Below are 25,062 nucleotides of genomic sequence, written 5' to 3'. Positions count from 1 at the left end.
CTGACCTACCACAGAATGTTTATGAACATATTTTTGATGGTCTTAGGGATCCTGAGGTCAGAATCGTAGAATTATTTAGATGAGAATAGACCTTTAAGATCATTGAGTCCAACTGTTAACCCAGCAGTGCCAACACCACTATTAAACCGTGTCCCAGGTGCCACGTCTACACATCTTTTAAATCTCTCAAGGGATGGTGACTTCACTACTTCCCTGGACAGTCTGTTGCAATGCTTGATAACCCTTTATGTGAAGAAATTTTTCCTAATATCTAATCTAAACCTCTCCTTGTGCGGATTGAGGCCATTTCCTCTTGTTCTGTTGCTTGGTACTGGGAGAAGAGACCAACCCCCACCTGGCTACCACCTCTGCGGGAGTTGTAGAAAGCGATAAGGTTTCCCCTGAGCATCCTTTTCTCCAGGCTAAACAAGCCCAATTTCCTCAGCTGCTCCTCATAGGACTTATACCCCAGACTCTTCACCAGCTCCATTGTCCTTCTCTGGACATGCTTCAGCACCTGCATGTCTTTCTTGTAGGGAGGGGCCCAGAATTAGACACAGGATTTGAAGATTTGAAGTGCAGCCTCACCAGTGCCAAGGACAGAGGTACAGTCTCTGCCCAGGTCCCATTGGCCTTAGAGTAACAAAGACTGCTGCTAAACTGTGAGCCAGGGCTGAAGGAGCCTGACACCTAAAATGAACTTACACAGAAGACAGGTGCCCAAATTTGAAGTTATGATGTAGAGCAAAGGTGAGGATGTCTGTTGTCTAGATGTTGTGGCTTCCACCTTAAAGAAGGATACCAGTTTCTGCTCCAAAGACTGATTAAGGGGTTTGTTTTGTTAGTTTTACTGGTAATTTCTTAACCTTTGGAACACGGAGCAAAACTGACTTCACCCCAGTGTGTTGATGTTAAGATGCAATACTTTCTGACATTCAGAAGGCATATTCCAGGATGAGTTTAAAAAAAAAAAAAAGATAATAGATCGGAGCTATAAGGATGTTTTTTTGACTCTTAATTAAAGAATACATAGTAAGGTATGGTTAGGTGTCTGAAAGTTAATTTTGAAGTACTGGACACAGGTATGTTTTTTGTTTCTGAATAAATTCCGAGTGGATGGATTTCTGTTTGTTCTGCAGGAAGCAACAAACAAGGAAAAGACAAAATCAACAACAGAAAAGTATGTTGTTAGAGATGGTTCCATGAAAACTTACATGCTGGCATTCATATGATTGTTTCTGAGAGATAATGGGTCCTCCCAAGTTAATTGCTAGGAAAAGGGGAATTCCAGGGGAATTCCAGGGACACACTGCAGTGTCAGCTGTGGCATGTGGGATATATTCCCTGTGCCCTCATTATCCTGTCAGCAGGTCTGGGACACCTAAGCTGCTGAGTGGCCAGTGTAACAACTTGCAGGTTATTAGACTGCTAAGGAAGAATGAGTTGTAAAAGCAGCGACCTGATTAACCCTGTGGGATAGATCCTGCTAGGATATTCTCCCCACTATTATTCAGATGGAAAAAGTGTTAAAGTACAGCTCCCAGCTTGTTCAAGCCCCTGTTCTCACCTTCCTCAGGAACAGGGCCATGGGGAATGAGTTGGTGCCACTCCAAGTCTTGGTCTTCCCCAAGGAAAATGTGCTGACCCCAGAGACAGGGATGTGACTCCTGACTCCGGATGCAGCTTTAGAACATCGATCTGGGCACATCCAAAAGACATAATCACTCATCTGAAGCAAAATTACTTGGTGATATATGGAACCTTACAGAACTGACAGTCTGTCAAAATAGTCTCTGTGAGGAATGATGAATAGGAAGAGGCTGTTGTACTTTTATTATTTTAAGTAACTGATGAGTTAATTAAAATGATACTTAATATCCTGTCACTGAATATATCCGTTGGAGTACCCCCTGTCACTGCTGCTGGAAGTGGGGTTTGCAATCAAAAGTCATTTCACACATATGTTCTTTGTTTTAGAACCTTAGATTTTCAGCAAACCAGCTGTGATTGATTCTCTTCTTTTTTTCCATGTGGCAACAATGGTGCTTTTTTTTTTTTTTTAGTTAATATTGCAAAGCTGAAGGAGGTACTGATTTCAAAACCCTCAAAAAGTACATGGACTATGAAACAAAGAGATGTTCAGTATATCAATATTAACATATTTATCAACCAGAAAAAAAACCACCTTGAGCTGAGGGATATCTGAATCAGGAAAAGTAGCACGAGGTGGTTTTTTATAGGAGGTACTGTCTAACCAGCCCTGCACATTGCTATTGTTTTCACATGAACGAGCTGAATGAATCAGTCTCTGGGTGGCTCTGTAACACTTACAACCATCATATATGAAAGAGCTTAGTGGAAAATGGACAAGTGAATTTTTTTTTTTTTTTTTAATAAAAAAGAGGCCTTATCTACTTAAGTAATGAAACCAAGGAAATATATTTTTCTTCCAGCTGAGCTAATGCGAGCATTCCTTAAAAACTGCAGTAAGTTTCAAGAGCCTGCAGATATACATATTGAATTTCTACTCCTTCCCTCCTGTCTACCAGCCGCTCCACTATCATATTTTTTCCCCTCCTCCAGCCAAGCACAGAGCTGGGGAAACCACTACCCCTTAATTGTGTCACTGCACAGAAAAAGATTGATGGGGAGGTTAATAAGTTGACTGTGCAATTATAACGCTCACCATGTACCATTTACGATGGTTAATGTGGTTATTTCCTGCTCCTCTGATCATTTTGCTGCATGCTTATCAAGTCAGCCATGGAGCTGGGCTCTCTGCTCCCTGCCTTGCAGCTCCTCAGTGTGCAGCAACAGGACACTTGGCTATCAGCCACTTTGCTGTGCTGGATATTTGCTTAAACTCCTTGACTCTCATTGCACTTAGGAAAGGCAACTGAAGTTCTGCTTATGAGAAAAGGATTAGATGAGTTTTTCTTTTTTTTTTTTTTTTGTTTCTGCTGTGCTCTTCATAATGTTAAAACAACTGTGAAATAATCAGGAATGGACTAAAGTTGAGGACAATGAATTACACTTTTCCCTGTGTTTAAAAGCTTTTTGAATCTTTTTTTTTTCTTAGAACACAGTTCTAAATGATATCACACCTATCACATTGTTCTCTGTAGAGGTAAACTCACTGTTTTGAGTCTAAGTGTGAGCCAAGAGTAGACACCTTGACAGGTATCAGTACCTGAACTATGACTTTTTAAATAGATATTATAAAAATTGGTGAATGCTGAATTAATCAACACTAAAACCCCCTTACTGCCCCACAAACAATCACTCTTGCCCCGATACTCCTAGAATATAGGAGTGGTGGTTGGAAAAATGTTCTTGAAGTGCTGTAGAGTAATGATTTTGGTACAGAAATGTTGTCCAGATAGTCAATATTCCATCTGCTTCAGTGATTAAGAATGATTACTTCAAAGCTGGCATAAACTGCCCTTGATGTGGTTAAATTGTACGTTACTTTTGAGACAAGAAAACTGTAGGTTTCAGCCTGTTTATTTAGAAAACATTTAAGTGACAAGAGCTTATGACGTGGAGCTTGTTGGAGGAACTGAGGTACAAATTTCTAAGGAAGCAGGTGGCTGCTGTTTGTGTCTGTAGAGTGTATTTATAGAAATAAATAAGGTGATATCAAAGAGTATAGTCAGATTCTGCCAAGGCTTTCTCCTCCTTTCTCCTAATGGGGAAAATCTATGAAAGCTCTCATTTGCAAGCTGGTTTGGCCAAAGAGTTATGGTATCAAGGTAATTTGCTTTTATTAACCCAGGCATGCATGTTTCAAGGGATAATAACTAGGTCTTTTGGCTTTATAGGTCCTTCTGGAATGAGCAGTTTTATCCTTCATGAACTAGAAACCCTGAAGACAGTTGTGAGGGAAAGCTGAATGCTCTAATGGTACCATAAAGTCATGGAGTACAACTAGTAGACTGAGAGCATAAATAATAGCTGATGTTCCACAGAAAACAGATGCTACAATGAGAAATGACATTGCTAAACCTGTAAGATCATCACACTTGGGAAAGGAAAACACAGTACAGTTGCTGGGGTGACAAATAGCCAGCAAGTGTAGACAAATAGTCCCAAGCAGGGATTTACCTGCAACAGTCACAGGTGAAATTCCTCACTAAAGAATTACTCATGGCAATGAGCTGGTTTAGCAAACTCCTTATCTGGTCAACACAGACTCAGGCAATTTTTCTTGGGAACATAATTATGCTAATGGGGATTTTGAGAGGAATAACAGAGAAAGCCATGGGTCGCTATGATAAGAAGCAGGAGATTTGGGGACATGCTAAGGAGCAGTGAAGTTGCCCTCAGAGCTCCAGTCTCCAATCCTGTTATCTAGTTAAACCTTCCACTCAACGTTAATTGTCATTACAGAGGCTGGCAGCAGTGGTGAGAATTAGAAAACCAGTTCAGCTGGGCTATTAGCTATGTTTAGAGGACCAGAAGTCAACCCATACAGCACAGAAATAAGCTGTGAAGGAGAGGACAGCTGTTAATGAGCTATTTAAACCAGCCAAGGCTTCCTTATTCAGTGCCTCAAATGCCACTGTAAATGTGAAATTATTTTAACTGCTTCAGATACCATCACTTCCTTGTCTTCATCTCCGACAGTATCAGCATTGGTCTAGGTGAGCTGAGGGGCTAAGCTTTCCCTGCGTGGCATAAAAATCCACATTTGTGGGGATGCAAAGGAGTAATCAGTTTGGAACAAGACCTCAATTACTGGCAGCATCATCACTGGGTATAATATTTCAGACTGCTCTTTACTGTCTGTGTTCAGACTCACTGTTCAGTGATATAATTTTCTGTGGAATTTATTAATTAATTTTTATTATTTTCTATTTCTGAAGATGGCAGTCAACCAATAAAATTTTGCCCTTATTATTTTACAACGGAAAGCATTATTTTTCATCTCATTACAATTAAACACTTTCATGTTTTGATGCCTCTTTTGTTAGTATACAGTAGTGTCTTATAAAATGTAGGAATTGAGATTTCGTAGCCAAATTGGTCATCTTCTAAAATGAGGTTAATCCAGTGACAATGTTCATAAAAAGCCCCAGTTTTCATTAAGGAACAAGTAACAGCCTGCAAAAGGGAAGTCTTTGTATTTACAAAGAATCGGTGTGTTGCACTTTATTGTTTGAGTGTGGTCTCATCTGAGGATTACTGTGTGATTACAGGTTCTGCTCTTCCATCTGTGATTTACTTTAAAGATAATATTTACTGAGACAAACCCAGCTCCTTTGAGCACACAACTTGATGAGAGGTTCATTCGTGCACTTTACAGCTCAGTATGAATCATGGAACCAATGTGAACAGGAACCTGAGTTATGTGTTTACTCTTTCCAAGGTGAAGTTGAGTAGCCATTCCCCCAAAAATTAACTTCCTTTTGATGCACCTTTTGATTTCCTTTTATAGCACCACAGCATGCCATTGTAGCATCCCAGCAGGTTTTTCTCTGTGTTGGCACACAGATGATTTAGAGTATTCTCAGTGTTTGCTCCTCCTCTTCTTGAGGCAATTGAGTGGGAGTTTAGCAGTGAGTTTTATCTCCTGCTGTACTTCAACACATACTCATTTTACAGCCTCAGACAACCCTCATTTTGGTGAGAACTCAGACTGGTGACAAGTTGAGAGCTGAGTGCTGGAAAGATACTCCAGAGAACTTGATTAGTTCCTTGACCAGGGAACTATTTCAGCTGAAGTCTCCAGACACATCATTCAAGGTGTAATTCTGTTATCTGTTCATAGATGTTTTGTGCCAGTGTGTCTGAGCACCACAGTATGTCTGAGCCCTCCAAACAAGAATGACAGACATGACTCGATGCCCACAGGAGAGCCTTGACTTCCTGGCTTGGATGCAAGAGGTCAGGAAGACGCCAGCACACAATTTATCTACCTGTAGTGCAGTCACTCACCTATGAGAAGGGCACCTTAGTCTATCTTTCAAGAGTCCGCAAACAGTGGACTCAGTGAGTTTAGGACGAGATTCATCTCATCTCCCAGATCCTCACATCTGGGCAGATAACATGCCTTAGAATTCTTTGGCTGTATGGTCTAGGTTTTCCCTGTTGTTATGGGGACCAGGCAACTATCTTAGATGTGTATAAATTTATTTGAAGGCAACTGAGGGTGAGAAGAACCTACTCAATTTGCTTTTGCTTTGCTTTCATCTGAAAAGTGTGGGCAGTATTCCCTCCTTTTGCCATCACTAACTCCCTACACAATTCATGTTCTAAATCCTTCCTGCCAGGGTTTTATTCTTGTGCCTTTCTGCAGGTAGCTGACACAGCAGAGTGGTGGCCTACGGCTACTGTGTCTGGACATTCAGAGGCTAACCATGGCTGGTGGGGAGAGATGCTGGCACCATTGTAAAAGTGTAGGAATTTGAATCTCATAGAAATATCACACCGGTAAAAAATCACACTTCTTCTAAAAAAAATTAAACCCTTTTTATTTGTATATTTATTTTTATATATAAAAGAAATAATAAAAAAAAAAAGAACACAAACAATGCTGATTATGGCAATTCAGTTTTGTCAGCCCCCTCTGCCTGGGCTGCTGCCTCAGATCCACCGGGAGTGAGCAAAGTCCTCCGGTTGTAATGTCCTTTTATGATTCCAGAGTTATTGTTCTCATTAAGGATTTGTTTCTGTTTTTGCCTGTTAAGAGACTGTACAAGTCCTAATACAACAGCTGCTAATGAATACTGTCCAGTCAGTTTTCTTGGTTGTAAGATTAAAGGATTTGGTTGTACTCTTCCTAGAAGAAAATATGTTTTAATTTTTCCTTCCTGTTCACTGATACCTTTGACATAAATCTCTCCTCGGTAGTCGAAGGCAAATCCCCGGTCCTTCAGGATCAGATACGTTTCTTCAGGCACTTGTATTCTGTCACTAACACCTGTGCTGTCCATTCGACTGGCTAAATTAACTGTTTTGCCCCAGATGTCGTATTGGGGTTTCTTAGCACCGATAACTCCAGCTACGACAGAGCCATGGCTAATCCCTAATAACAAATAAAAAAAAATAAAAATTGAGAAGATAAATGGTTATACAAGGATGGTTAAAGACCATATTTGCTCTTAAGAACCAGATGAAGACTAGTTCAGATCCACTTATCTCTGAGGTCAAGGAAGAGGTGTATATATAAAGAAACTAAGGGGAAAAAAAAGCTGGAAAAGCTAGAAAACATGAAAAGTGATATCCACAGGGTTATTTTATAGGACATCTGTGTCAATGGAATCATATTACTTATGTGTCATCTGTATTGTACACATTATTATCAAAGTTCCTGCAAACTTATTCTCACATAGTAAGAAAGATTTCTCTGGAAGGATCTTTCTGCCTTGTTGAAGGCAACCTTGTTAGTGTTATACAGCCAGGAAATTACATTCTTATGTTTGATGAAGTGAAAATATTAAAACATTCTCTGAAGTTATATAATGACTGTATCTTGTAAGATTGTTGCATAAATTCAAGACAAGCAATAACTTGTTTTTTTCTGTATCAGTGATTTAAACATACATTTAGTGAGACTGTAAGACACATCTCTGGGAAAAGGGTTTTAGTTTCTCAGGGTTTTTTAAAAAGATTTTTTCGAAATGGTCATAGAAATATTTCCAAAGAGTGTTGTATTCACGCTCTATTAAATCTTTGCAAGTGATCCACACTTATTAAGAGTGGATGCCTGTTCTCTGAGAAATCTTGGGAACTGAGAGTTTTGCATTCAAAACTGTTAGGAAGTGCAGATCAGATAGTGGTACTGTGACCCTCCATGCTGTGACTGCTGAATATACTTCAGATTTTCTATGGCAGGGTTGTAAATGACATGTTTCTTCCATGCGGTTTTTGTTTTTGGCCAGTGATCCAATCAGCATGAGAAGATGTACATCTTCAGATTTACTCCTTCTATGTGTCATATATCCATTGTTTCATGTCCCATTCCATTAGCCATCCAAGACATCCCATCCAGGATAATAGCTCCCTATCACAGCGATTCAGAGCTGCTGCCACTGGCCAGATTGGAACTGAAATTCAATTTTTGTGCAAAACTAAAGTACTACTCTCAGGGTTTAAAAGAAGCTACTTCTACCCCTTTACTGAAGAAGAATCCTAGACAGGGAAATTAATTAGAGACTGTGTGAGTACCAATCCTGGGGCTAGGTCTGAGCTGTCTAGATCACTTTCTGTGTTATATCTATGATCTCTTGCCCAGACTTGATAAAGACAGTAGCTTAACTACTCTCCCCACTCACAATTCACTGAAAATTTGAACTCGTGCAATCCCCAAGTCAGAGCCAATATTAGGCAAATGGAGTACTTTTGGTTTCCGATTTTGCCTAGGATGAAGTCAGTTTGAAAACAGAGGATTACGTATTTGGACTCTCCTAAATTGTACACATCCATGCATTGCCCCTGGAGTGCACTCTTTGGAGTCAGCTCCTTGCAGACAAAACCCCACTTTAATTCTTGTGTTTGAACCATGCTTACCAATACGGAGTTCAAAGTTGTTAAATGAATGCTTGTTGATCTCCTGTATGCTTTCATTCAGAGCTATGGAGAAGTCAGCCAGGGCACACAAATGTCCCCATTTGTCTTCACATTGCTGAGGAAGAAGTTATAGACCAATATGTTAGAAATGTTTTGCATTTACCCACCCATCCCTACCAAGTGCCAAGTATTTGAATTTGGAATCTATAAGAACAGCCTCAACATACTAGATCCAAGAGAGGTAGGGTGTTATTAATGGTAATGCTTCCCATTTATCTTACAACATTTGTATACCTGGATAGAGAGAAACTTGGTGTAAAATACCAAAGAAAATAACTTCCCATCAACAATCTCACAGACAATCATGAGAATTAAAAAGGCATGTGAAATCTAAGGCTGAGAAAGAGGATTGAGATAGCTCAGGTGCAAGGGTCAAAAACTAGCGAGAACCAGAGATGACCCATGTAAGCAAGAGGTAGAGCAAAAGAAGTGAAAGATGTGATTCTTCTTTGCTGAAACTGTCACCCAGGAAAAGCACCAATTCCAGTGCTCTCAGGGATGGAACAATGACAGAACAACAGGGAAAGCCAAGTAACCTGGGACCAGTTAAGGGAGAGATAAAAGGCTCTTCTGTAGCTCCTTAATCACCTTTGCTTAGGGCAGTCAAGTCACTTCCCACTCTTTCCCCTACATTTTGATTCCTACAGGGCAGTCAATATACAGATGTGGACCAGCAGTGGATTTTGGTCTTTCCCGAACACAAACAGAGCAGATAATGGGGCAAGGACTCTCAAGGGAGGCAGTGGAGTAAGGAACAACTATGTGTTTGGCCCAGTGATGGTGTGATATCATGTCATCTGTTCTGAAGCAAGGTAATTCTTTCTTTGAATGTCCAGTTTTTAGTTCAAGTCTCTCTATGGGTCATGCAGTCCAGCTCTTTTGCAGTTTTCATCATCCTCAGTGTTGAACCTCTCTCTGGCATCACCCTGTTCTTTTCACACTGTGCTCAGGCTTTGTCCTCAACCTCATTCTGATTGCAGCACTGCAACCTCCCTCAGCAGCCTACACTTCTTAGATGCTGATAAGGTGGCAGACATATATGTATGAAGACAGGTATATCTCAAACATACTTTAAAATTCCATTAAGCTCTTACAGTTCAAGAAAAGAGATGAGTTAATCAGTCTCGGAAAGGCAGTGAAGCTTTTCTCCCTTTGGATTTTTATCTCCCTCAAGGATCAAAAGAAGAGGTTAGGAGCCATGTAGCTATAACCAGCTACCTCCCTGATGTTCAGTCCCTCTCTGCCCATCTGTACACAGAAATATTTTGACTTGGAACAATCAACAGTCCCATGCATGTCTAGTTTTGTGGATTTCTAGCTGTCAGCAGCACTTGTTATTCTGTGGGTGGGAAATGCTCAGCTAGTTACACTCCATGTGTTTTATAATGTATTCTAGAAAAACAATGGAAAAGTTCTAGTTTATAAAGCTCTTGCTAATCTGGCTTCTGCTTTTCTGGCAATTGTGATCATCGTGGGCAGATCTGATTCTCAATCTGGGACTGATCCAGGGCAACACACCCCTTTTGTGATGCTCATCCCTGGGGAGAGGCACCAGTTGCCAAAAAGACAGATTTGAGCAACAGCCAACTTCTCACTGAATGTGTTTTAGAGCCTCATCTAACTCCTTTGGAGACCCTGTTTCCAGGCAAGTTCTTGTGTGGAATTAATAATGTATTTCTCTCATCTGACTTATCTGAGGTTTATGGCTGTGACTGTGTATGTGTCCTCTGTGACTGATTTCCCCCTCAGCTTGCTTTGCTTGTTCTTCAGTTGAATTGATGGTCTGCTTTCTTGCTGATGTATAGTTATTGTGCTGTCTGTAGATAAGCTGTGTCACAAAACAGTACAAATGCAGCATTACACTTGCATAAGGATGCTGTCAGTTAATAGATCTTCTGTCTTCATCAATTGTTGAAGGTTGTCAGTCATGTTCCAGTCTGAGTTACAGTGATGACTTCAGAGTATTTCTGAAGATATAGATAGACCTGATCTAGATTCATATTGGTGTGATTGAAAGGAAGTTTTTTTCTCCTATAAACCTAAATTTGAGGAAAGAATCCATATGGTTCTTGTTCCGAGCAGAAGATGGCATTTCAATTCATCAAGAAGTGCAACTATTGTCTACCAGAAGCCCCAAATGTCTATTTTATTTTAGCCAAAACAGCTTTATGAGCAACACAAAGATAACACTAATATTTTATGATATGAATGGTTAGACAAATCACAAGCTTTGCTTCTTAAAGAAAACTATTCTCTTACCTGTTTTTCAGGTGATAATCCTGACACGGCCATGTATGTGCTGCCAATTGTTTTAATTTTTTCAATATCTTGAAATCTCTCTTCACCTAGTAACTAACACATATGTAAAAAAATACTGTTACTTTTGTAATTATTAACACAAAATACTTATACAGGTATGAAAATGAATCTTTACACTTGTGGTATTTTCCATTTGGTCATGGCACACAGTTTATTCTGGGTTCTGGGACACAGTCATCTGGGACTTTGCAACATCACCTACTCACAGAGTGCATTCAAACCAAATTGTGCTGTTTGGTAAATCCCGTAATGGCTAATGTAAGACACACATATTCCAGCTTAACATAAATGCATCTGAGTCCTGCATTTCTTGAGGTATGATCACTGACTACTACTGAAGACAAACTCTCTGTGTATGTATGTGTGAATAGAAGAAGATTTGATCACTTAAAAGTGTTCTTAAAACTCTTTTGGAGGAACTCTGTTTACAAATTAAGTGCTGTTACAGCAACAATTCAGGTGATGAGACCAGTGTTCAAGGCCAGGCTAGATGAGGCTCTGGGAAACCTGGTCTAGTGGAAGGTGTCCCTGCCCATGGCAGGAGGATTGGAACTAGTTGATCTTTAAGGTCCCTTCAACCCAAACCATTCTATGATTCTATGGGTGTTAAGTAGGTATAAAGAATTTGAGAATCTGGAAAAGGAAGAATAAATTTATTCTAGTGACTGAAGCACTGAGTGAAGTGGGAGTGACAGTTTGGTCCCTATTCCAAGTCTATATTTATGGCTTAACATAAGATTTTCATGGAATAGAAACTAGTCTTGCATTCCTTGAAAGACTTAAGCAGAGTTCAGGATGTGGACTCAATCAATGACAATAGACTGTGGTACATGGCCATTAGTCATCTCATCACAGGCTTTTAAAATGTTTATTGCTGATGTTAATGCCAAATACTCCGGGAATCTGTGATAAACTGTATGGTATGTAATGAATGCAGGTATCAATATGGTTAGCAAGTTCTGGGAAAAAAAAATCAGTTCACAAAGTAAAGGAATTTCAAACTTTCAGTTCTAAAGTCTCCACTTGTGGTTTAAATGAAAAAAAAAAAGTCTTTCTGTGGTCAGGCAAGAATTTAATGAAATATTTCCCCCTTATTTTTCATACACTGTTGTGCATTCTTTTTCCATTCTGTGGGTTGGAATTTCCTGTCTATTAAGGGGATTATTTAATTCAAAGGGAGAAACATACCAAAGGCATAACATGAAATATCCCCTGCCATTGAACTAACCACAGTGTACGTCAGCTGGAGCACTGGGGTCTTGGAAGCTTTGCTGTTCGTGTGCAGATATTGCACCATCTGTCTCTAATGGGAGGCTGCTCAGCACTGAGCGGAGGGAATACAAAGCCATATGGTTAATGGCTCCCATCCAAGCCAGGAAACTCCAAAAACTTGACCTGCTTCTCATTTTTCTTCAAACTGCCAGAAAAGCCCATGATGTACCTTTCCCTCCTACAAGGGCAGCCCTTCCAACTGCTCTCTTAAAGATCATTTCTCGCAGCTCTGCCTTTGTGAGCAGTCTCAGAGCACCAGGTGTGTGGGCAAGGGGAGAAAAGAATCTTAGATGAAAACAGTCTATATTTTCATTTCCTCATGGTTGCTGAAAGTAACAGCAAACAGAACACTAATTTAAAACATATAATAAATATCTAAAATTACTCTTTTTAAGAAAGAAGGAAACTATTGTCTGTGAGATAATTTAGAAAAAATGATCTCAGGTTGTCTTTTTACCCCTTGTTCATTATTGTTCCAAATCTCGTTTTTTTCCCCCCCTTGCTATATCTGGCCTGTTCAATAGCTTCTTTCCTTTTTCAAATAACAATCTATTTACCAATTATTTTCTTCACAGTATGACAGGTTGATGGATTTTGATATTGGGGAAAGATATTCCAACTCAGTCTTAAATCAGCTGCTATTTGCTACATTTTAAATAGACTGCTAATTTACCATAATAGTCCACGGAACATTTTCAAACACTAGAATGTGATTTGTACCTAAAAAGCTTGATGCTACAATTCTTGCACAGCCAAGGTTGTAGGGAGCTTAGACCTGGGATAACATGTACAAGATAGTAAAAAAAAGAATATTCCAGGACATGGCACAAAACTGAAAGGTAATCAAAGGAAATCGGAAAAGAGGATCCAGTGTTCTGTTGAAACCTCTGCTTGTGGCAACATAGTATATTAATACCTGTTGTCATATTCATTATGTAAATCACTGCAGGATAAAGAAAATGTGAGGAAAAAACCCCAACTGTGAACAAGAAAACTCCTATTAAAGCACAAATCCCAACTGTAACATTAAGAGACATAAATGATAGATTAAAAAGGCTAGAAAGAATATTGCATTTTAAAAGAAATCCTTCAAGACTCATGATTTCAGGAGAAATGCTCCAATGTTAATTTTTGGTCCAACTTCTCTAAGACTTTAGCCTTGTATGTGTCTTAAGACTACAGTCATACAAAAAATAGGTAATTATAAAAGTAGATTTTCAATGTTCCTCTTTGTTTCTTTTAGTCAGTCCAGAAACCAACACCTCCAATTCTGCCTCAGCTGAGAGGAAAACTGGATAACTTGGAAGTCAAAAGATTTGTGAACCGTGAGGGAAAAACCCCTGAGTGGAGGCTGTCTTTTGAGAAGAGTCAAACACCTACTCTGCAAGACTGAGTTTTGGACCATGTTCCCCCAGCTCCCTAAGAAACACCCAGCCACAACTTGACTGCTCTGTGGGCACCTACCCCATGCAGTTTTCAGTGGCAGGTTCTGTTTCACCATTCATTATTTTTTGTTTGACTGGCTTTGTCCAACATAGATCCATTACGTGGAAAGCAAAATAACAGACCCAGACTGTAACCCCACTGTTTTGCAGTAACAAGGAAAACCCTCTAAATAGAAGAAATAAGATTTCCTTATTTTCCAGATTTCCTTTTTTTGCACCTATCACATTTTCCAAGCCAGAAATTTGTATTTTTTCAATTTGTTTCAATTTGTATTTTTACCTCTCCTTTCATTCAGAAACATCATCCTGACCCTATGGACAGATCATCCCTAATACTATTGTCTCGGTAATGAAAAGAGGGGACTCACAGTGTAGAATCTGATTTGAGCTTAGGAACTGAATTCAGTTGTCTAAACATGTATGTTAGAGCACACTTCCCTCCAAAACCTCCAACGGCTTGCTCTAGAACAACATGAGTTTTCTGGTAATGGCAGCTGAAATCCCGTGTTGTTTTCTCAAATCAGGATATGTCAAATGGTATCAGGTGTCCGTGTCTTACTCTCCTGTGCTTTCTGCATTGGAGTATCTCTACAGAGGTGTTCACGTGATGCTGAGGAACAAAGTTTTCCCATGGGTCACAGACCTGTTCTGCTCTCAGTCTGCACGTGTGTTTTGCTTCCTGGACTGTACTGAGACAGCAGAAAATCTTGGCAAGGAGCATAATGAAAAAAAGGAATAGTGACGTCATGTAGTGTCACTCAATATTTACCTGGAATCATTGATAGCCCTGAATGCTCAGAATGCCTTTTGGTTCATTTTCCATAGGTAACATTACTCACTTGAGTTGATTTTTCTGGCATATCACCTTTCACATTGCTTAGACAGAATAAACTAATGACGAGACCATGCTGCAAGTAGGTTAGCAGTCAGCAGGGGATCACATAATTTCATTTAATACTCATACCAAGAACATACCTATTATTCAACAAAGTATGTCTGGGACATAATACAGTCCCTAATTAGGTCCTTTATTAATTACAGAGCCGGTGTTAGGGACCTGAAAGTAATATTGCGTTAAGGTTTTGATGAAAACCTTGTCTTCAGTAATCGCCACAGCAACAATGGAATTTTATTGTGAAGATTGCGTGAACGTGCATGACAAAATATCTTAATGCAAAGACTATTGCCATGAATTAATTTAAGTTTGAGCGGTAATCATTTTAATCAGATCTGGAAAGAAAAACAAAGCTATTAATCAAGAAGCATGCTGACAGCTGTGCAAGATCTCGGAGGTAAGAAGTGGGTATTTATACCCATAGGGAAAGCAGTGCAGGAGCTTAGCAGGTGACAGAGTTCTTTTCATGGGAGAGTAATTTTGTTCTTTACCAAAATCCACAGGAATACATTCCCTGTGAATTCTTCTCACTAATGGTTTTAGTATCGCACCAATTATAAGGATAAACTCTCAATTTCAGTGTCTCTCAGAGTCTGGTGATCTTAACCCTGGTTTTATGAGCAGCCACTCTATGAACGTTCCCTGTGGAGGTGCCCAGAATGAGGAGTCACAGACCAACGGTTCCACATTTTCCCCTTCCCTATTCCATCCGGACCATTCCAGTCTGGCACACAGATCCAATCTCACTGATAAGTAGAGATGGTTCAAATTCTGTTTCTACTACTCAGGAAGCTGAGGAGGGCTACACACTCCTGAAAACTGCTTGCAGTGTACAGGTTAAAATTCCCTATGCCAGGTAATTTTGGCAGCATTTTTGCACCCTTCCTGGTTTTGAAGTATTTTCAAAGCTCTTCATTGGTTAGTGCTTTGTCTCTTTTCTCAGTTCCTCTTAGGCTCATTGCAAGGCTTGATACCACCTGTCTAAGCTTCCTTACTAACTAGTTAGCAGAGTATGCAATACTTAGTGTGCAAATTCCTCCTTACTTACCAGGTTTCCTTTACTTCCACCCAGCAATAGCTACATTGGCAATCTGATTCTTCTTCTCCTGTTTATCTTATCCCTTCCTCAGCTCCTTTTCTGAAATTACCTGGACAGGATACCTAAATAAATTCTTTTTCCTTTTTGTCTCCATTAAAAAAAAAATAAATTCCCTTCAACTCTGAATTCCTAAGTAAAACAAGCAGCTTTACTTCATTTACCTCTCTAAAATCCCTGACCAGACAATTCTCCTCAGTTAATATATCACCACTACCTTTCATTCTCTACCCAACATTTACTTCTGTGCTTTGCATTTAACTTGGCACTATCTTACCTTTAGCATTCATTGAGTCCATTCAACCAGTACCTTCAAAACAACATTTTTATCTGTTTGCATTTAGACCACTATTTTCCAGAACTGCTGAAATATGTTCATACTTATTTCTTCTACAGAACTAAGGCATTTTCTTCTTCTAGTTACACAGATCTGAGCTTTTACTTATGGATGTTTACACTCAAGTATTGCTTTCAGCCTCTATCTCACTAGGTCATTCAGATCAATGTTTGGCAAGATGAATGGCATAAAACCAAACCAGACAATTTTAATTGGAGCAAAAAAAAAAAATCAGTCAATTATTGGAAGCAAAATAATTACTAAATTTGATAATTTAGGATGAGATATTTTATATTTTAGAACTCACTGTTTAAGCACTATCAGGTTTTCTCTAGTAGCTGGTATTACCTCATCAAAGTCTGCAATGATTTCATTCAGCAAGCGCAGACATTCTACTCCTTGGTTATTCATCTCAGTCTGGGAATAAAAGTCAGCAAATCCAGGAATAGAAGCAAACATCACACCAACAGCATCATAGGATTGAGAGTATAATTCCTAAAAGAACAATGAATAATGATGAATTGAAGTGGTAACATAGGGAAAAAATGTAATTAACTGCAATTAAAATAGTTTTGTTACTTTCTCCATGCATAATACCTTAATATCTGATGTTGGCATTAATGTATGAAGTGTTAGCCAAGTTCAACAGGATGAGGCTGACAGCTCTTATGTTTTTATTGCAGATTGTATGCAGGGTTTACCCTTTCTTTGAGAGCCTGCTCCTTCTGCTTCTCAGATCAAGGGGTTACACCAGCAAAAATGAAATAGAAATTTCCCTTTTAATTTATAAGGGGAATGACTTGAAGAAATGAAGGATTCATTTGCAAGTATGAATAGCAAATAACCGAACACTTAGACGAGTAAAAGGAACCTAATATTTGCTATTTATTATTGTTTAAGTCTGTCTCAAACTTTTGTAAATGACAATATATTTATAAATTTATTTATTGACGGGGATAAGATGAGAGCACTTAAAATGTCTAATATGACGTCTTTATAAAAAATACTCTCAATTACCACATTTTCTGGTGGATAATTTGTACTTCAAACTACTGCAGCTCTTTACAAGTTTGTTTATTCACAAGTTTCAGAGAACCCTTACTCTCTGGTAAACTGGGGTTCTTGTACGGTGACTATGGAGCTCTTTGGTTGCCTTGCTCGGGGAGATGTTCCTGCTAATAGGGTTTGAAAGGAGAGAGAAACAGAAGTGAGGGTGATAGTAGAGTTACTGGGGACAGAAAGCAGCTTATAAAGGATCAGTCACAGGAGGCTATTAGGACAAAGTATGCCCTGCAATAAACTCCCACTTACATTATTCATATAATTCACTCTGATACTGATGGAGGGCTTTGTGCCATTACCTGTGTGAACATGTGGACAGTTCTTCTCTGAACTAAAGCTAATTTTTAGGAATAAATTAATTTCAACTTTAAAAATGCCAAGGACAGAGCTTCACAGTAACTCCTGGTAATATACCACTACCATATGCACTCTCCTTTGTTGATTTTTTTCCCAAGATTCAATTTTACCCAATTTTTCCCAAGATTCAGTTTTACCCAATGGTGGACACTTCCATTTCTGTTTTGGGACTTTTCTCCTGCCATTCTGACCTGAAATACTTTTTTCTCAATGTTCTTGGTAGTGGCTTTAAAAAATTTTGGTGCTTTGGTCTCATATTAAAAAGATTTACTGTTGGTTGCCGTGCACTTGGTGTGAACACTTCAGGCTCTTCCTCCTTAATCCTGCTTCTCCCTAGAAAAGCATCCTGAATCCCAGGCCTGCACTTTAATATGCCATTAATGCTGCTACTTAACTGGGCTCTTTAACAAAGTGTCCCACAGTAAAAGTGGAGAAATCTTTCCAGTTTGCGAAGTCGCTGCAAAGCTTTGATTGAGAAAACACGATTGATTCCTTTCCTGCCCTTACACTGTCTTTCATGGAAGAAAATCTTCAGGGTTGTGGAGGCCACACTCTAAGGACACTCTTATTCCGTTTTATGAGTATAGAGAAAGATAATACACAAATTAGTTTGTGGATGTTTATGGAAGATTTGACAATATGTGCTAGGAGACGCACGAACATGCTCAGGCATACTCTTTCCTCAGATCATGAAGATAGAAAACAACTGGCTGAGCCTTCAGCTGCTCTGGTCCTCTATTTTTAGTAAGAAGCATCAAGACAGAAATAATACTTCCATGAGAAAATGCTACACTACACATTTGGGAATTCATTTTTTTGAGAGCAGAGAAATTAACTTAATGGCCAGACATGAACTGCAGGATTGATTGTACTGAAATCTGGTAGATGTTACAGTCTGCCAGCTCATACATAAATCATCCACAAGTATAGTTACTCTGGAAATTGCCTTACAAAAAACAGGGGTGGTGGAATTGAATTCAGTGGCAAATTACTGAAGCATCAGCAGTGAGCCATGGGGCATCTGCTTACTTCTGAAGATTATTATGCATATGACTGTATGTGCATGAAAGTGTAAGATAAGAAACTTATTTCCTGAAAATCCATGATGCAGATATGCCAGAATACACTCTTGGTTGGAGTCGGGGTCTGCTCCATTTGCAATGAAACATTTTAACCTTGTTGCTTTCACACATACATTTTCTCATGTGCAGAGCAGTGTTTTTATGGCAGTTTAATACCCACGGAGTGTAAAATTTCTCAAGAGATTGATTTCTAAAGTACCTTTTCTTGTAGCTTCTCACTGTGTCATCCTTCCCTAGGTGACACTTGAAATCAGAACACAATGATTCCTCATTGTGCAGTCTAATTTGTCTGGCTATGTCTATTTCCAAAATGTACAATCAGAAAATTGTGGCCTTGATGTCTTATTGCTGCATAATGAAAGATATGTCAGTTCTGGCAATGTGAATCTTGCAAAATATCTCCCCATTTTCTAAAAGATTATTCCAACATTATGTGAGAATATTCCAGTTTTATCATACAGTAGACTTTATTTACAGATAATATTATAATATGCATTTGCCTTATTTCAAACAAGAAGTTAGTGATTTACTGCTGCTTTCAGAAACAAATTCTGAACTTTCCTTTATTCCTCTTCAAACTTTGTCTTAGGAATATCCATAGGCTCCTTTAACATATTTTTCTTTGTGTACTGCAAACACTTTTTAGGAACATAGCCACAAACTATGTTTCTGAAATGGGTGTTTTGTTAATTGCCATAAAGAGGAAATTCAGGGGCAATATGAAATGGCAAAAATGTTCTCTTGTATCTGAAGATACGAGAACCTCAGGTCTGGTGCCGCCTGTTGCACAGATTGCTTCCATAATCATCAGCAGGGCTCTAATAGTACTTCTGCAACACTGGGCTACTGTAAGTTTGCACAGACATTCTGTTAAATTCACATGTCATTTCTATGAATAATAGATCTTCATAGACTCATAGGTTAGAAGGGACTTCTGAATGTCATTTAATACAGTTTTCTTTCAAAGTAGGGCCAACTAGGTCAAGCCTTTCATGGCCTTCTTCAGTTGAGGGCTGATCTTGGCTCTGTATTCACAGAATCACAGATTTGAATCACAGGTTTGAAGAGACCTCTGGAGGTCATCCAGTCCAACCCCCCACTGCCAAGGCATGGTCACCTAAAGCAGGTTACACAGGAATGCATCCAGGTGGGTTTTGAATGTCTCCAGAGAGGCAGAATCCATGACCTCCCTGGGCAGCCCATTCCAGTGCTCTGTCACCCTCAATGTAAAGAAGTTCTCCCTCATGTTGAGGTGTAACTTCTTGTGTTTTAGTTAAGGCCATTGCTCCTCGTCTTGTTGCTGGGCAGTACCATAAAAAGTCTGGCATCATCCTCTTGGCATCCACCTTTGAGATATTTATATACATTAATGAGATCCCCTCTCAGTCTTCTCCAGATTAAAGAGGCCCAGCTCCTGCAGTCTCTCTTCATAAGAGAGATGCTCCAGACCTCTAATAATTTCTTCTCTATAAACACCCATTAGGTACTGAAAGACAAGAATGACATCGTCTTTCAGCATTTTGCTCTTAAAGTTGAACGATCCCAGGTCTGTCAGATTCTCCTCATATGTCATGTGCCCCAATTCCCTAATCATCTTGGTGACTGTCTGCTAGACTTGCTCTAGTAGGTCCATATATTTCCTTCTGTTGAGTCTGAACATTGAAACATCAGTCCAGATGTGGCCCTAGAACCTTTATTTCAAAACAAAATTTTTTTTTTTTCAGTGTGAATCAGATACCAAATATTGGCAGTATTTGTGCAATAAATCCTATAGAGAACTAAGTTTCAACAATTTCCTAACAGATCTGCTTTTCTTTTACTAATTAAACAAAAGTATCAGAAATAAAACTGACACATACTTCATTATCTCGATCCTTCTCCAGGAAGTGACGGGCAACATGGCTGGGTAAAATATTCCGTAGCATGTTTTCATTGTGCTCCCTCAGCTCCTTCATTTCATTGATTTCTTCTTTTGCTTGTACACGCCACAGAAAATCCAGCCTTGCTGTGTATTCAAGCTGTAGTTCCAGAAAGAAAAAAGAGACAAATATAAAGTAGAGATTGTATTGTCATCTCGGTAGGCTACTTGTGCTTCAAGCTTCAGTGCTGCTGAAGATCTTTGAAAGCATTTGATTTATTTGCCAGAAAAAGAGATTATTTCTTTGCCCTATGTACAGTGAGAGTCACAGAATAATCTTGGGTAAAATAATAATTGTCATATTACCGCTATGATCAGTGGATAGAAAATGTCACAAAATTATTTTCCTTTTAAACACCTCTTTATTATTTAGATAATGGAGTCAGATAGGAGTTAAGGTATTGGCAGATATTGGTATTGATATGAAATAAATATGTTCCTGTTTTCATATATGTTTTCAAATTAAATGAGTTTCATGACAAAATAGGACAAGGGTAATTCTAAACAATTGGTAGAGATGTCCTTCTCAAGGATAAGTATCTTTCAGCAAAGCTATGTATAACAGCCCAATGTACTTCCAAAGAGAACTTTCAAATCTTTGGCACCAAAATGACATAGTTTTACTGTCGGGAAACGCAGTTATTTTCAACTTAAGTCTTCTAAAAAATAGTGGAAAACATGCTATTTGTCACCCCCTCAAATACTCTGTGCCTGATGTACTGTGGGACCAGAGCCTGCAATCACAGTTTAGTACATGCACAGTGGCAGTGCCTGATACCTTGCTACAAATTGGAGTTAAATGGTTTTCAGTGCTGTGTGTATGCAGAACAAGAGCTGTGCACAGCAGAGCTTATATATGCATACATATATATGCATTGTTTAGTTATATATATGTATATAGGTGCATATTCATATATATATGAATGGCAACTGTCTGCTAGCTGAAGCAGGGAATGTGTCAAAACATCATGTTGCTTGCCTGAGAGGCACATGTGTGTCAACACATGAACAAGACCAACACTGCCAGAACTCTTGTGCTTCACACTGAAGAAGAGTTTTAAGCAGATTTTAAGGCAACTGACTCTGTAGCTTGTACAAGAGGTGACTTATTAAGCTACAGCATTGTAGAAAATGATGGAAATATTTCTACAGTCAGTAAACTGAAAGAGAAAATATATTTGTGAAGTTTGACGTGCCCTAATACTAATAATACCCATCATAGAAACATATTATGCCAGCAAATAGATGAATTTTTACAATTTTGAGGGACATCAAGTGATTTGTCAAGAGATGCTGGGATTAAGGAATTTTTTGGGATATAATTCATGTACCAAACTGAAATAAAGGACAAACCTGCAGTGTGTGGGAGTGACTAAGAGAGGGTTCAGGCATTGTTTAGTGACTCATCTTGGTCACATTTTTAAGTCAGCAGCAGTGATGAATGGCAAACTCTTCAGAAGAAAATGCAAAGCACCTTGCAAGGGAGCTTATAGGTTGACTGTACTCCAGGGAACTTTCTTTCCTAAAAGCTAAAAGTGACAGTGGCTGAAAGCTAAAAGTGACAGCTAAAAGTTCCAAAGCCTGTATGCAACTTGGCAGTGATTTACTTGCCTCTGGGTGCTGTTAATACCCTTATAAACAGTCTCTTTTCTACTACTATGTTGATCTTCTATCTTGGGACCATTAATTCTCTTTATTAATGGCACAAAAAAAACCAGTCAGGAAAAAGTACCTTCAATATTTTTCAGTTTCCTTCCCCCTTCCTTTTGTACTAGAACACAGAGCTCATAGCAGATAACTGACTTTTATCTCTACCAACTAACTGAGAAGGAAACGTTGACTAATTTTGCAAATTCTAAAGGTATTTTACAGATTGACTTGAAACAGGAGCTGCTGATGGATTCTGAGTACTTTGATGCTTCAAGATATTTAATGCTACTACAATAAGAGCTTTGCAAAAAATGGTGGTACAGTTTTTCACAGCTGCTCTACAGGGACATGTCACATCTCTAAGCCTAGCTCAGAATAGCTAATCTTTACATTTTAGATAATGTCATTCTGCTTATTTATGATCACATTGTAACATGAAATACTTTTCTTGCATCATCAGTGGACTACCAAGATGACACTGTCAGCTCAGAGATAAAGGTGTGCTACATATAAGGTTTAAAAATAGAAAATGTGAAGAAGATACTTTACTAAGTTCTTATATTTGCTAAGACTAACAAAATTATAGGGTTGAGTTTTGGGCTTCTTGTTTGACTGTCTGAAGAAATATTCCTGGGCATACTGGTGCCAATAAAAATGACTGCAACTTAAATCTCAAAATGTGTTTTCTTGCTCTATGAAACACCCCTAATTCCAATTGTGAGTGAAGAAAAAAGAAATGTATTACACAGGAAGCCTAATACTATGTCCACCACATGCTTCACAACCCACCCACTCCGCAAACTATTGCTACAGGCAAGGAAAGCACAAGTTAAGAATCAGAGTTTGAGTGGCAGCACATTCTTCTTTAGAGGAGGAGAAAAGAGAATTTACATCCCAAAGGGACACTCTCAATGACCAAAAAAAATTTAACTCCGGATAAAACAAGCAAATATCCATTCTGAATTAGTATAGCAAAGATAATGAAATAGAAGTCTGAATATGGAAAAGGTAATGAAAAATCTGAAGCATAATGCCAGAATTAGGAATGTCTTCCTCTTTTTTCATCTGGAGCAATTTCCTCTTCACATTTCCTCATTCCACCTCTTTTTCACAAGGATGAAGGAGGTTTAGAGGGTCATGCTTGTTTCAGATAAATTGCTGTGCAGAGAAGTCAGTCCTTCCTCCCTTCCACAAGGGTCTACAGAGTTAAGATACAGCCCTGGCATCCAGTGTTTATTGGGTACAGAGCTGTCTGTGCCTACCCTGGCAAAGTTCATGTCTCTGTACCAAAGAGCCCCAGAAATGGGAGCAAACCAGTCAGTCAGTCAGTCAACACTTGCCTACACCAGAACACTCAGCTGGTGTAGGCAAGATCTATGCTCAGATCTACAATCTAAAAGAAACCAGAGAGGATTTTACCCTCTCTTTCAAAAGGCCTTTTTTTAAATTCTGACTGGGGTGGAAGGAGAGGAAGGACTGAGTCTTCTGTGGGTAGTTTTATTCTCTCTTTCCAATTGTTAAAACCTCCTCTTTTAAAAGCTATGGCAGAAAGTTTTGCTCAGGGTTAAACTTTTTGTATTGCATGTTTTCACTAGGGGTGAAATTCTAGTAGAGAAGACTGGTATTGTAGTATGATAAGATTTCAAGGCATAGTTTATGTTCCCACAAAATATTCTACTTGAACTCATTAAAAAGACAAAGCAGTAAATGAACACATTTTACAGCAGATTAGGCCTAGCCTTAAAATTATCCACAACACTTCTTCTGTGTGTTTTTTCTCAAATTTAGTTTTCAGAAGCACTGCTGTAAATTATGCATTACTTGTGTTAAAAAAAGATGTACTTCCAGATGAAACTGAATTTCTAATAGGGAATTAGCCTATAATGGTGTCTAACAGTAACACAAATACTTTTAATTATTAAAATTATTCTTAAAATCCAGATCAGATTTTAAGAAAGCTCAAATAAGCTACTATCACACACGTTTTTCTCTAATTTAATTTTCAATTTTGGGTGCAAAAGTTGGGATAAACTTTAAATCACAATGGATAAAAAACAATAGGTAGTTATTTAGAAATTGAATGTCCATAAATTTAATCTTACAAAAAGGATCTTTTTTGGTAAATCCACCTAGAATGAGCCAAGTTTTAAACTATTCTACTTCAGAATACTTTCGCAGTTTGTGAGATGCAAAGCTGTGATGGAGCACAGCTTTATTAGGCTTACTGTGCTCCTCAATTCACTCTATTGAAGTGTTGAGGTTTTTTTTGTGTTCTGGAAGTAATTTTTATACATGCATTTAATTGGCAACTATACAGAGACCTTTAGTTTGACTCTGTAATAAGAAATTTAACAGTACAAGGAAATTTTCCTGGGCACTGATGTTGGATACTGTTAAATTGATAGAGTGGCCTTATGAATGGTTTGGGAGAACATGAAGGAATTAGCACATCTCAGGGACTATTTCCAAGGGCAGTTTTAGTGCAGCCATCCTGTTTTATGGAACAAGAAAGATTAATAGAATGGAAAAGAACCTGTGCTCTGCTAACAGGCCTCTAGGCTGGAAAACACTCTAAAACACCCCAGATCAGGCTTTTGTAGAAGACAGATGTTTACACCCCTAGTTGTGATCCTGAAGAGTATTGCCTGGATTCTGCCTCATTCTTTCTCTACCTAAACTCCTCTGGTGGTGCCTTTCTTGGTACATAAGCTGATTCCCAAGCCTGAGATTTGTATCTTGGCATATGGTAAGAATCACTGTGAATATTATAGGGCTTATCACAAATTTGGGATGTTCAGTTCTAATTTTCTCCATATTTTTCCCAAGTGGACTTTACATCTTGTTTAAGAAATGTCACAGTACATTGCTTTCTGTCAAACTTAAATCTGGGCACGAAAAGCATTTAATCCCTTGCTTCTGCTACCCACTCATTCCTCATTTCCTCAAAAAGAAGATTAAAAAGGAGGGAAATTACTAGAATATTTAGGTGTTGCCTTCTTTTTGTTCTCCTGTGGAAGAAATGGAGGCCATAAGTCCTGGCACAACTTACAAAGTTGTA

The 25,062-nt window shown here is 38.7% G+C and overlaps 1 protein-coding gene across 2 annotated transcripts in view; it reads right to left on the bottom strand.

Moving 5' to 3' along the window:
- Nucleotides 1–6,452: 6,452 nt before the first annotated feature.
- The window catches only part of ADCY8 (adenylate cyclase 8), a 124,012-nt gene continuing 105,402 nt past the window's right edge, over nt 6,453–25,062 (bottom strand). For both annotated transcript variants that reach the window (XM_027645671.1, XM_027645672.1), the window contains 5 exons: nt 20,296–20,454; nt 16,284–16,430; nt 10,831–10,923; nt 8,512–8,626; nt 6,453–7,027 (listed from right to left, as the gene is read on the bottom strand). In XM_027645671.1, the coding sequence (XP_027501472.1) occupies nt 6,540–7,027; nt 8,512–8,626; nt 10,831–10,923; nt 16,284–16,430; nt 20,296–20,454 (1,002 nt within the window). In that variant the 3' untranslated portion in view covers nt 6,453–6,539. The remainder of the gene's footprint in view (nt 7,028–8,511; nt 8,627–10,830; nt 10,924–16,283; nt 16,431–20,295; nt 20,455–25,062) is intronic.

This window comes from Corapipo altera, unplaced genomic scaffold, assembly GCF_003945725.1.
Source record: "Corapipo altera isolate COAL_440 unplaced genomic scaffold, ASM394572v1 51, whole genome shotgun sequence".
Taxonomy (NCBI): Eukaryota; Metazoa; Chordata; class Aves; order Passeriformes; family Pipridae; genus Corapipo; species Corapipo altera.
The sequence above is the reverse complement of the archived record's forward strand: the minus strand, read 5'-3'. Positions and strand labels throughout refer to the sequence as shown.